The sequence below is a fragment of the Urocitellus parryii genome, chromosome 3 (assembly GCF_045843805.1).
Source record: "Urocitellus parryii isolate mUroPar1 chromosome 3, mUroPar1.hap1, whole genome shotgun sequence".
Taxonomy (NCBI): domain Eukaryota; kingdom Metazoa; phylum Chordata; class Mammalia; order Rodentia; family Sciuridae; genus Urocitellus; species Urocitellus parryii.
This window is the reverse complement of record NC_135533.1, coordinates 169,392,488-169,406,911: the sequence shown is the minus strand read 5'-3', so window position 1 is coordinate 169,406,911 and position 14,424 is coordinate 169,392,488. Positions and strand designations below refer to the sequence as shown.

The following is a 14,424-nucleotide window of genomic DNA, read 5'->3' as shown; positions in this document are numbered from 1 at the left end:
GGAGGATCACAAGTTCAAATCCAGCCTCAGCAATTTAGTGAGGTCCTAAGCAACTCAATGAGTAACATGCATTGCTATTTGAACTGGATGAAAGATTGAAGATTTGATACACTCTGGGCTGGACTTTTTAAAGCCCCCTGAATGCGAGAGTTTGGGCTACTAAAAATGGTAAGAGGTTTGGAATGTCCAATGGAATAAATGGTAAAAATCAAATGAGATATAAGATTTTATTCAAAGGGGAAAGCTTAGGAAGAGCTTTGGATTGGCTCTTGCATTGCAGGAAAAATCAAAAATTGGGGGCTACTACCTGAAATGGGAGCAAAAACTATGATTCCTGTTTAAACCTTAGCCCCAAATCAGAGAAAGGGAGATGTTGATACATCTCATTTAAGAACCAAAAACTTTTCATAAACTGGTTATCAGTACTTATTGTCTCTTTCATGTCTTACAGGTCCGTACTCTTTCAAAGCAACAAAATTTTTGACCTATTGACTTTCCCTGCAATGCAAGAGCCAATCCAAAGCTCTTCCTAAGCTTTCGCCTTTGAATAAAATCTAACATCCCATTTGATTTTTACCATTTATTTCATTGGATACTCCAAATCTCTTACCATTTTTTTTAAAAAGCACATTAAAACGTGATACAGACTTTAATCGAAAGCTCTATTACAAGTGTGGGTGGGGAGAGACTGGCAGAGGGAGGGGACAGGGCCGTCTGAGTCAGGCTGAGGTCCTATCTCTGCAGCTATCTGAAGACACAGGTAGGGCCGGAGAGTCTGCAGAGACCTCTGTTCCTTGCAACACAGACTTCTTCATAGGGCTTCATGAGTCTCCATGGCGTGTATCTGGCTCCCTAAGAGCAAGTGACCAAAGAGGAAGAGCAAGGAAAATGCCACGCTGCCTTTTGATGAACGACTCCTGGAAGTGACACAGTATCACTAGAGTCATGTCACTAAGTGTAGGCCACACTCAAGAAGCAGAGAAGTAAGCTTCCCCACCTGAAGAGAGGTATTTGTGGACACATTTCAAAACCACCGCCTTTCCCTGCTCTTCTGAGTCAAGCTTGTGCATACCAACTCTCTCTCTTTCCTTACGAGACTGCCTTCTCATAAGGCTTTATGGTTCTTTTTTTAAAAAAATATCTTTTTAGTTGTAGTTGGACACAATACATTTATTTTTATTTATTTATTTTTATGTGGTGCTGAGGATTGAACCCAGAACCTTGCACATGCTCGGCAAGCGCTCTACCACTGAGCTACAAACCCCAGCCCCTCTATGGTTCTGATGCAACAGGATCCCAGCATCCTCTAGGCTGAACCTCTAGATTTGACTTGCAGGGGGCACTTGCAGCCTGTTTCTTCTTTTGAGCCTGAGCTCAGCACACTTTTTTCCCCAAACTAAATGTCACTTTATCCCTGAACAAACTTATACCCTAAACCCACATCTCCATCCTTCTGACATCCTATGCTTTAGAAATGAGACCAAGTACCCATGCACACCCAAACAAGAGAAAAATGGGCCAAGCTTTCTTTATTAGATACCTGAAACTAAAAACACATGAAACTTTGGGTGAGCAGATGGGTCTCATCTGATCATGCATCAGATCCCCTGGAGGGCCTGTTGAAACAGATTTCTACAGTGCTGACCCAGGAAGTCTTGGGAATTGGGTGGGGATTTCCATTTCTCATATGTTTCCAGGTGCTGCTGCTGCTGCTGGTCCATGGTGCCACTTTGAGAACCACTGGTCTAGGGATTAAGTGAGCAGCAAAATGAATGTATGAGAAGTGATTGAATTATTGGAGCATACTTGTCCATATGACCATGTTTAAGAGGGAAATATGGAGAAACTTACTTTGCCCTGGGAATTCTATGTTGTGACTATGTTCTTGTGGTCTCTCATCTTCTCTGATGCTATTTTTAGATTTTTCTTTATAACTCGATTCATTCCCAGAATCGAGGCACATGAGGAACCCTTTGGTTTGCAAATTCAAAAACAGCTTGAATTGAGACCCACTTAAAAATACATCTTATCACTTTTTTTCCTTTTTCTATGGCCCACATTTCCTTTATATACCCCCTTTACATATCAGTTTGAGTCTGAACAGTACTTGAATTAGAAACATCACAAGCCCAAGGCAACGATATATGGTAGCAACTAATATGCAAATCCCTTCCTAAAGTAATTTTGCTTTTGAATTCTACCCTGTTTCATTACGGCAAAGAACATGTACTAAAAGCACTTATATTCATATCAGTAGTTGGCTCCATAAGTAAACAATGTCTTCTATTTTCCTTTGGATCTTTTTCAGCCGTATTTGCTCCAGTTGAGTCACACTATCACAAAAAACTAAAATGATTCATATTCATTCAAATAGCCCTAACTTGTTGGTACTTATGTACTGTTTACTTTTAAATAAAAGAGACAGAAAACTAACTTACCCAGACCAAATAATAATAATGATAATAATAATAATAATAATTTGAAAGAATGAAGAAAGCCCATGAGATTTATAAGCACAATTTATGTGAACAAATAACCATATTATGGGAATTTCAGAAGGTGATTAAAAGGAGTAAGGCATTAAAACCTATTTCACAAAATAATAGATGAAAACCTCCCAAATGTTCAAAGAGATATAGGTATCCAGATCCAACAAGGATCAACCAAACAGACTTTAACCAAGTATACTGTAGTCAAAATTATAAGACAAAGAGCAAATCCTATAAATAGCAAGAGAAAAGCATCAAGTCACATACAAAGGATGGCCCATAAGACTTAAGCAGGTTTCTCAGCATAAACCTTACAGGCCAGAGGGAATGTGATGATATATTCAAAATAATGAAAGAAAAATACTGCCAACCCAGAATACTAAACTACCCTTCAAAACTAAAGAGAAATAAAGTCTTTCCCAGATAAGCAGAAAACTGAGGGGAAAATTCCCCATCGAACCAGCCCTACAAGGAGTTCTGTGCTAGAAACGAAAGGATGACAACTACTGTCCAAATATATGAACATGCACAACTCACGGGAAGAACAGATACACAAAAGAGAGAATCAAGAAAATCAAGGCTTAATATGATAGAAAATGTCCAAACCACAAAAATAACCAATAAGAGAAGGTTATAAGGAGGAAATTTATACACACACACACACACACACACACACACACACACACAAATCAAACAGAACAGAATTAGCAAAAATGATAAGAGGAAGTTCTTACTTATCAATAATAACTTTGAATGTAAATTGATTCAATTCACAAATCAGAAGACACAGACTGGCTGAACAGATTTTTTTTGAAAAAGATCAAACTACATGTTCCCTTCAAAAATCTTACTTCACTGGTAGAGATATACATAGACTAAAAGTGAAGGACAGGGAAAAGACATATGGAAACGGAAATCCCAAAACAGCAGGAGTGGCTACATGCAGGTAAAACTGTAAAAAAGAGACAGAGAAGTTCATCATATATTGATAAATACGAATATATAAAAATTATAAACATATATACACCCAACTTGGGACCACCCAAGGATGTAAAGCAAAAACTATTAGATCTAAAGAGATACACTCTAATACAATAATATTGGAGACTTCAACATGCCACTTTCATCAATGGATAGGTCATCCAGACAGAAAAATCAACAAAGAAACATCTGAATTGGAGCATATACATGTAGCAGATATTTACAAGACATTTCATCCATCAGCAAATACAATTCTTCTCATCTGCACACAGAATATTCCCCAAGGCAGATCATACAGTAGGCTACAAATCAAGACTCAATAAATTTTTTAAAAGTAAAATTATACAAGTATCTTTTAGACCACAATGAAATAAAACTACAAATCAACAACAAGAAGAATGGAAACTATAAAACGTACATGGAAATTAAATGACATGCTCTAGTCTGGGCAATTTATCAAGACCCTGTCTCAAAATTTTAGGAGAAGGCTCAGTGGTAAAGAGCTTGCCTAGCATTCATGAGGTCCAGTGTTTAAACCACAGTACTGAAGAAAAGAATAATTCATCAAGCTGTACTTAAATACCAAGTGCAAATGGAATTCAGGAGCTAATTTCTGTTAGAATAATAAAGGGAAGTTAACCAAGCTGAGCATGTGGTACACACCTATAATCTCAGAAATTTGGGAGGCTAAGGCAGGAAGGATTGCAAGTTCAAGGCCTGCCTCTGCAACTTAGTGAGGCCCTAAGCAATTTAGTGAGATCCTGTCTCAAAATAGAAAATAAAAACAGGGACTCAGTGGTTAAGTGCCCCTAGAAAAAGAAAAAGAAAAAAAGAATAGTTAATTGATTCTTTGAAGGGTGTGCATGCTACAAAAATGTAAGTGGGAACACGTATTATAAGAGATGCATGAAGTAAACAAATATTTATGTAGGAAAAAAGGAGTATGAGTCTAAACACTGAGTGGCCAAGGTACTGAAGAGGAACAAGATTGAGAGAGAGAATTTAAGAATAGAGTTATAAATTGCTGGAATGCTCATTCTTACAATCCCCCCCCCCTTTTTTTTTTGTACGGGGAATTGAACCGAGGAGCTCATGTATGCCAGGTGAGTGATTTCCCACTGAGCTACATCCCTAGCTCATTTTATTTTATTTTGAGACAGGACCTCACCAAGTTGCCTAGGCTGGCTTTGCACACGTGATCCTCCCGTCTCAGCCTCCTAAGTAGCTGGGATTACAGGTGTGCATCACAATGCTTGGACAATTCCAATTTCCATGAATAAGAAGTAGACTGTACTTTCTACTTCCCTGGAATTGAAAGGAAAATTTGAAACTGTATTTCACTGATTCTCAAACTGGGCTATACCTGGAGTTGCCTGGGGGTCTTGGGGCCTCCTTGCAGGTTGTGATTTATAGGTTTTTAGAGCTCCCCTGCCAGGTACTGCCGGGGTACTACTCTTCAGAATAAGAACAGAGAGGTTCTGTACTGGCACTGGCAAAAGAATTGCTAAATATCCATCAATCAGCTGCAGCCAGTTTTCTCACATGTGCCCTAATAGGAGGGAGCTGTGGCATGGCTAATGCCAAAAGTGAATGATCTAAAACTAATTTCTTTGGTTTGGGAATGCAGCACATGACTTCCTGGCTGCCGACTGGTCTGGCTAATTCAGTTTGGTCCAAATGAATGTGCCCTTCCTGAGTTCACACCACAACCAGCCCTGTGATGAGGTGTGGAAGGATGGTGGCCAGATCTCAGCTGGGGCCAATTCCCCTGTGACCTGTCAAAAGCCCACAGTCCCTGTGCAGACATAGGGACTTTCCTTACCAAAGCGCTCCACAGTGGGCAAGGTCTTTACTCTGTGAGATTGGGGGCCAGAGGCGTGGTGGACTGAAGAGAGAGGGGCTTCTTTACTGAGGACTGTTTATCCATTTTGGTGCTCAGCATTTTTGCCCCTTACCTATTTATTGATTTTTTTAGTTATATATGACAGTAGAATCCACTTTGATAAAATTATATAAGTATGGACTATATCTTATTTTAGTTAGGATCTCATTCTTATGGATGGACATGATGGTGGGATTCAATGTGTTGTTTTCATCCATGTACATGGGAAAATTATGTCCCATTCATTTCTCTGTCTCTCCTACTCCTACCCCCTTCCCTTCCCTTCATTCCCCATTATCTAATCTATAGCACTTAGATTATTCTCCTCACTATCCTCCTTATTTTGGATTAGCTTCCATGTATCAGAGAAAACTTTCAACCTTTGGTTTTGGGGGGCTGGCTTATTTAATTTAGCATGATAGTCTCCATTTGCTGGCAAATATCATAGTCATTCTTCTTTATGGATGAGTAATTCTTCATTGTGTCTGTGTACCATATTTTCTTTATCCATTCGTCTGTTGAAGGGCTCCTAGGTTGGTTCCAAAGCTTAGCTATTGTGAGTTGAGCTGCTGTAAATGGTGATATGGCTGCGTCACTGTAGTAGGCTGATATTAAATCCTTTGGGTATATACTAAGGAGTGGGGTAACTGGGTCAAATGGTGGTTCCATTCCAAGTTTTCTGAGGAATCTCCATATTGATTTCCAAAGTGGTTGCACTAATTTGTAGCCCCACCAGCAGTGTATGAGTATACATTTTGGTGCTCAGCATATCAATAAAGAGTATGTGTTCCACACAACTCAGACAGGCTTTTTATTACCCCACCACAGAGATGAGGAAATTGAGGCCCAGGGAGGTTGTCTGCCACCAAAGCCAATGCAGGAGAGACACTCGGGCTTATCCTCAAAAGATTCTTTTGAAACACCATCTATCCAAGAGGGCTGGCTGCATATAGACCTGGGTCCAATCCTTGGATTTTAAGTCCTGCCTAACTCCAACAGTCTAAAGGGCAACAGCAAAGCAACCTCCAGGAAGTGCCACGAACCTGTTTCCAACCAGAGACATACCTGACCACAGTCCCCAGCTGCGGCCCTCGGAAATCTGTCGCCTGCATCTGTGCTGTGGCCATATCTCCCAGGCATTGTGCTGCTCCTGGCCAGTCAGAGTCCAGCAGGGCTGGAAGGCGGGCCCGTTTCCGGCAGGAACTCCCATGGCCTTGCCAAGTCTTCCTAGGCTGCATGCAGGCTTCCTCCCTGTCGCGAGGGGGCAAAATTGCGACGTATGCGGTCGAGGGGAGAAATAAAGAATGTCCGTGCGCTTCTGCCCCTTTCAATGCTTTATTCACTCAAATTACTCAATACAGTTTCACTCTATAGGTTCTTAATCAAGAAAACAACAATCCTTAATGCTAGGCGCTGCTGTAAACATAATCAATTCACAGCAAACAATTCTAGATTAATTCTAAGCATGGCAAACACACTTAATCATGATAGGCTAATGACTGACATTCCCTCTGCGTGCTAAGTTCAAAGGTCTTAAGTCTTAGGCTTTGAGTCCAGCAGATGCACACTCACTCAGACCACGGTGATTAGGTGCGGAACCAAGGCAGGCTTTTCCTGGAGTGGAGTGGATGACCACTTGAGGAGGGGGTCCTGGGAAGAGTTTCGGCTCTCACCAAGGTCCAGACAAGGCGGTAGAGTTTGAGAGTGGTGAGGATCACGCAGAGGCTCAGAAACGAGGAAAGTGATGGGATGTCAGGTCCTCATTAGGCTCTCCAGCTCAAGTGCATCCTTGTTTCGGCTGGCTGAATCTCTGTTCATTTGCTCTATCATTTATACTAAATTTTGGGGCTTTTAACCCCCCCTTTCAATCCTTATCAGCTACCACCTGATTTCTCAGTGACATTATTTACCCTGGGGTCAGAAACATCTGATCTGGTGGTCTCCACCCTGATCTTCTCGCCTTTCCCTCTTATCAGGAGAGGACAGCCTGCCAGGGGCTTATCAGGGTGAGGGGAAGTAACTTGTTTGAGGCCATACTGGAAGGATCTGTGGATGTGCCTGGCAAAACTGCAGGTCTTTCAAAATGAAGTTAAAATGGAGTTGCTGAGACTCAGGCCTAAGGCCATCCTAACATTCCCCCACCAGGGTCTGATCTGCTTGGGCATCTGAGGGCTCACCCAGACATTCTCAGCTCCTTCCCTCTTTCCTCTCACAGTCATCTTACCTGTTTAATCTCATCTGCCTCTCCTAGCACTCTGACTAAAGTGATGTCCCTCCACACTGGTGTCCCCACCAATGGAAGAAGGGGAGAGGAGGAGGTCACCTTCTGCTGACACCAAGTGGAAGCTGGCCTGATGGTGAAGGTGAAAACCCAGGGGAAGGCATCCTTGGTCTCAATGCGTTGAAGGAAGGCAGTTTAGGTAAAAAAGCAATTGCCTAGCAATAATTAAGAGGCCAAGAAATCACCTGTTATTGCAGGTTCCCCAACTTGGAAACAGTAGGTACTTTTTTCTGATCTTGTCATGTACCTTTGGGGAAGACATTTGTTAGATCTCATTGTTGCTGTAACAAAATGCCACAGAAGACTTAACAGAAAGGCTTATTAGCTCATGGTTCCAGAGGGTTTGGTCCATGGTCGTTTGGCTCTATTGGTTTGGGGTCTGTGGTGAAGCAGGACATTACCATGGGGAGTGTGTGCTGGAGCGAAGCTGCTCACTTTGTAGCAGCCAGGAAGCAAAGACAGAGGGAGGGCCAGTGTTCCAGTTCTCCTTCATGGAGGCGTCCCCAGTGACCTAACTTCTTCCAATTATGCCCTGCCTTTTAAAGGTTCCACCATCTTCCAACAGCATGTGGCAACCAAGCCTTTAACATATAAGACTTTGAGGGACATTTAAGATCCAAACCATGATAACATTCCAGTCCTGGAACCTCAGGAAATCCTCCTGGGAAGGTTTTCTTGTCATTTTTTCCTCCTCATTTTCCTCCTCCTCAAGGAGGAAAGTAGATAAAAGATATGGTGATTCTAATAACACCCAGAAGGAAGACAGGGCATGCCCACCAATATTATTGAGAATTGTTCTGGAAGTAGTGGCCAATGCCACTAGATTAAAAAAAAGGAAAAAGAGGTTAGGTATAGACTTCAATACACAAAATATGCAAACAATAGCTACATATACAACGTAGTGGAAGCTGATAATGTATTTACAACAGCAATGAAACAGATTCACTTCTAGGAACAAATTAAATAGAAGAGTAGAGCAAATATGATGAGCACTTTCCCCGAAGAAACAGTTTCAATAAAAGATGCTTTATTCTTGAATAGAAATAATATCTTAAGATCCAGTTCTCCAATTATCCATCTCATGGTTATATGAATATTCAGTCAATACTATTAACCAGGTCTTTTTCTTTTTTTGTAATTCTTGCTTTTCATATGCAAACTAACCAATCCAGACCCAACAAACAAACAAACAAAAACCCCACAAAAACCCCAGCCTCCCTCTTTATCAGGTTCCCACTTTCTGGGCCACTATTCTCCTGCCTTAATTACCCCAGGGCCACAAGTGGACAGAGACAGCCCCACACCACCTGGGAGCCTATCCTTCATCTTTCTTCCTGCAATAAAAGCCTCAGCCCACTAGTTCTGAGACCAGCCTTGGTGGTGCCTCCTGCAGCCCTGTGAGGTGTGGTGTGAAGTGCCTTCTACTCTCAAACTCTAACAACTAACTTTTCAATGGCATTTGTCTCCTGATATGCTCGCTTTATCAAACAGAACATTTTTCTGCTAATACAATCAACTTTAAGACACACTCCAAGGGGCGTCCACCCTGGGCACCTCGCGGCTGTGCTTCCCCCAGACCTACTCCAATTAAAATACCAGATTTATTTTTGCTATTAAAGTTAATATAGAAAAATAACTAAATAAAGGTAATGTGAAAATTCTGAACAACTAATGCAGAGTGGTAAGTAAGGCAAGGGGATAGACGGAGTGGCTGATGAAGGATAAAGGGGCAGGGTTGACACCATTACTTTAAGACTGTAATGACATGAATCTCAGTCCACAGCACTCTGTTCTAAAAGGAAAAATTATTTTCGGTAACTGAATCTGTTTTTAATTTTTACTTCCATTCTGCCAGGGTGGAAACTAAATTTCAATCATTTCAGGGCCTCAGGTCTCCAACCCCCATCCCCAGCATTGCTCTAAGAATTGTTGGGCTTATTTAATACACAGGCATTGGGTTGGGTTTCTGATCCTTGGTGGCTCATCTGTGCACCCTGCATCTTGGTTAAAGTTGTCTGCTGTGCCTTGAGTGAGAAAAGCCCTCCTAGATCACTTCCACCCCAGGATACTCTCTGTGATATGGTACTGCAATCTGCCAAGCAGAAGCAGGCTCTTGAGGGGAGAATTCCCCAAGCACTGGCCAAACAAGAGCAAGAGGGTGCAGGCTTGGAAGGCTGGCAGCGGGTGGGGTGAGGTGGGTGGTATCTGGATTACCCAGGTGCTCACAACGAGTGGGGGAGATGGGAGTTCAACTCACCACGAATATCATATATTGTAAGTGACAAAGGTGCACACAGGGTATGTCGGGAACCAGCAGGGAAGATGACTTCAATGGAAGAAGGGACTGTGGAGCTGGGCCTTGGGGGCGGGGAGCGGATCCAACATGGTGAGAATGTATGAGGACACGCAGAGCACCCCAGCAGAAAGAGCAGGAGCAAGGTCAGGGCTAAGGTGAAACTGGGTCTGACTTTCTGAACCTGCCATGAACATAGAGTGGGGAGGCCATTCCTGGGAATGGCCAGGGGGACCAGGGGAATGAGCCTTGGGCCAAACCACATGGCTGCAGATTAACATTCCACAGAATCAGTTCCAAAGACCAGCTCTATCCACAAAAGATAAAAATAATGGATTTTGCCATTTCTGTGCATATTTCTAGGTCCTGAGTCCCTTAAATCGATCCCTTCAAACTTTGACCCAGAGGTTTCCAAGTGTGCCTTTCTCTGCTCCCTAACTGGAGGGGAGATCATACAACCTGGATTTGCTCTGGGTTTGCTGATCAGCTGGCCCCTCTCCTGGACAGAAAGGCCTTGAAGAGAAGGGAACATACAAGATTACTCAGTGAAATCCAGGGGTACACGCAGCCCTGCTTGCCAGGGCTGAGTCTAAGGCCTAATTTTATCTCCAATTACTGTAAGGGTAGGATTTATAGGATTGTCAATTTCTTCTTTCCACATAATTCAATTTATTCAGATTCGTAGCAGCCAATGCAACCACTGGACACCAGATGATTCCAATTCCAGCTGTGTTTCACTCTCCACAGCAGAAGGCCATCAGCTTTATCAGGGTTCCCCAGTCACACTTCCCACCTGGAATTCAACTGGTTTCTAACTTTTCATACAATCATATGACACTCTACTGCAGTCACTCTTAAGTTTCCATTTATTTCAGTCCCAGGCCACTTCTTCACCGGAATGCACTGTTTCCCCCATTATCTAGGTGTTCGTGTCACATAATAAACTGAGCTACTTCAAAGGTGCACGTGTGTAGTAACTATATAAAAAAAAAAATCTCCACTAAGTTTTTCATTTTGGTTTGGTGGTACTGAGGATTGAACCCAGAGTACCTGATCAAACATTTTATTATTTTTTTTAGGATCCATTCCCTGGGTAGACTCGCTGGATCAAAAGGCATGAGGTATGAACATTTTTAAGATTCCAAAGGCAAACTCTCCTAGAATTACTAATTAGAAATGTTGCACCAATTTCACCTCCCAATGGAAGCACAGGAGTCTCCGCTTCACTTCACTCTTACCTGAACTAAATCATGTAAAAAGTGCTTGGCCAGGTGGATAGGCCAAAGGAACTGATTTTCAGAATATATAACATATCCATGTTTATTCAGACTCACGTTTCACTACCATTTGTATTTTTACTGTTACCTCTGTGATCTTTTGGGACCTTTTCCTTTTTATCTACTGGTACATTAAAACTTTCCCTATTTACAACAGTTCTTTTTTTTTTTTTTGGTACCCTATATTGAACCCAGGGATGCTTAACCCCAGCCCTTTTGATTTTTTATTTAGAGACAGAGTCTCACCAATTTGCTGAGGCTGGCTTCGAACTTATAATCCTCCTGCCTCAGCCTCCCAAGCTGCTGGGATTACAGGTGTGCACCACTGTGCCTAGTTTACAATATTGGGATGTGGCCTGAGAAACACATCATTAAGGCAATTTCATCATTGTGCAGTTATCATAGTGTATTTACACACACTTAAATGGAATAGCCTGCTATACACTTAGGTTGTATGCTGTGTGTGGAGTACGGCTCTTGGCTCCTGAGGCTACAATGAACACAGCAATGCAAGATTACATAAAGTACAAGAGAAAATGGTGCAGTCCAGAGATTCAGGAAATACAAGATGTATGGGCTGCTGCACAGCAAACTTTCTCTTAATAAGCAGGAATACGGTTTAAAAGTACTGATAAAAGTATATACAGCAACACGAAGCTGAGGCAAGAAGGTAGCAAGTTTGAGATCAGCCTGGGCAACTTGACCATATCTCAAAATAAAAAGAGAGGCTGGGGATATAGCTGGGTGGCACAGTGCCCCTGGGTTCCATCCCCAGTAACATACCCAGTAACATAACATATAAAAAGGATATAGAGTGAATACATACATCAGTAACATTTATTATCAAGTATTATATAGTATATATGATTTTTTTTACAGTATATATGATTTTATGTGCTATCCTTCTATTAAACTGGCAGTATAGATTTGTTTACACCAGCTTTACCACAAACACAAGGGTAATACCTTGTATTGTTGAGCTACTATGGCTGCGACGCACTAGGTGATAGCAATTTTTAGTTCATTATTATCTTTGGGACCACTGTCATATATACCATCTGTCACTAACCAAAATGATGTCATGTGGTGCATGACTGCACATTAAGGCCACCTCTATTGGTCTTGATGTGGCCTGTGTAAACTGAGGTGGCTAGTCCAAATATACCCTGCAGTTATTAGTGTGCTTCTACATCTCCTGTGGCTCAGTGAGATTTTTGTTTTGCTTTTTTTTTTTTTTTCAGTTGTAGAAGGACACAATACCTTTATTTTATTTACTTATTTTTATGTGGTGCTGAGGATTGAACCTAGCCTCACATGTGCTAGCTAAGTGCTCTACCACTAAGCCACAACCTCAGCTCTTCAGTCAGTTCTTTACAGGGGGAAAAACAAAACAAAAACAACTCAAATATAGCACAAGTCCCACTAAAAACTAAGGTACTAAGTCATCACAAGATAAAACATAAAATACAGCCTATGCTCCCCTACTTACTGAACATGTTCCTACATTAGACAACTCTTTTTCTGGGGAGTGGGTACCAGGGATTGAACTCAGGGGCACTTGACCACTGAACCACATCCCCAATCCTATTTTGTATTTTATTTAGAGACAGGTTCTCTGAACACCTCACTTTTGCTGAGGTTGGCTTTGAACTCACGATCCTGATCCTCTTGCCTCAGTCTCCCAAGCTGCTGGGGTTACAGGAATGTGCCACCATCCCAGCTTACATTAGATAATTCTTTTTAAAAAATATTAAATTTTTAGTTGTAGTTGGGCACAATCTCTTTATTTATTTATTTATTTTTATGGACTGCTGAGGATGGAACCTAGAGCCTCACACATGCCCTACCACTGAGCCACCACTCCAGCCCATATTAGACAATTCTTAACAGCTTTTTTCTTCAAAGGTTTTTACAAAGTAAAGTTTAACTTTCAGAATGGATTTACATAAAAGAAAACGGATGTGTAAATCAGCAGTTAAGACAGTTACAATGCAATTATAGAACCCTTCCTCTTCTTTCACCTGTAAATTATTATTTCTGTGGTAGAATATACTAGGATAGCTTTCTGTCACTGACAAAATACCTAAGAAAATCAACTTAAAAAGAGGAAAGATTTTTTTTGGCTCAGGATTTCAGAAGTTTCTGTGCACGATCACTTGGCCCTATGGCCCTTGGGCCTTGGGCCTGTTGTGAGGCAGCAGCACGGCAGGAGTGTGTGGCGGAGGAGGGGAAGGGACTGGGATTCCAATATCCCCTTCAAGGGCAAGTCCCCAATGACCTAACCTCGTTTTTTTCTGGGCCCCACCTCCTGAAGGTTCTACCACCTTCCAACAGTGCCACAGGTCGGTGACAGGCATTGAGTATACATACGGATCTTGGGGGGACATTTATGATTGAAATTGAAACAAACAATGTAACTTTTCTGTGTTTAATTAATTCCTTTATTATAAAATGTTATTTTAAAATATTATTTTATTTTTCTTTGCACCATTATATTTGTAGTAACTGCTGTAGAAAACAAAATTCAACCTTGTAGGAAAGAGAAAATTCCTCAAGAACACCTACTGGCATCTTTATTTACATATTAGAGCGGGTGAGCCAGTGAAAATCCTAGAAAAGAAAAGACATTCAGTCAGAAGAAACAATTCATCTCAAACTGTACTCTGTTTTGCTTATTCTATAATTTAAAAGTCCCACACAAGGGACTTTTATCAATGAGGTCTGTCTTTGATCTAGTGCTTTCCCAAAAAGGAGCTAACAATCCACTAGTGAACCTTGTTGCCTGGCCCTACAAACAACGTAACATGGCTTTCTGGGTCCTCTTCCTCAAACTGCAATCAGGGCATAACAAACTAGAGAATGAAAGAAGCAGAAATAACTTGAAAGGAGAAAAGAGAGGATGGAGGCCCAAGGAGGGCTGAGCTACAGGGTCTGAGAACAAGGACAAAAATAACTATGCACGGAAACCTTTTCCAGGACTAACAGCATCCTACACATGTGGCCTGGACACAGGACACTGCAGAGATGTAGGTATTGCCTGTGTTAAAGCAGGAAGCAGCCAGCCTACACTGTGACTCAGTGGTAAATGGCTAAGGGACCATCACTGAAAAGTAATAACATGAAAACTATGGTGTGTGTGTGTGTGTGTGTGTGTGTGTGTGTACATATACACAGTGGATATATATATATATATCTGAAAGGAAGATATTTCAGAAGCGATT

General features: G+C 41.6%; 1 protein-coding gene across 2 annotated transcripts in view; it reads right to left on the bottom strand.

Annotated features, from left to right (window-relative positions):
- Positions 1 to 13,648: 13,648 nt before the first annotated feature.
- The window catches only part of Hacl1 (2-hydroxyacyl-CoA lyase 1), a 38,122-nt gene continuing 37,346 nt past the window's right edge, over positions 13,649 to 14,424 (bottom strand). For both annotated transcript variants that reach the window (XM_026402026.2, XM_026402027.2), the window contains one exon: positions 13,649 to 13,813. In XM_026402026.2, coding sequence (XP_026257811.2) covers positions 13,781 to 13,813 — 33 coding nt within the window. In that variant the 3' untranslated portion in view covers positions 13,649 to 13,780. The remainder of the gene's footprint in view (positions 13,814 to 14,424) is intronic.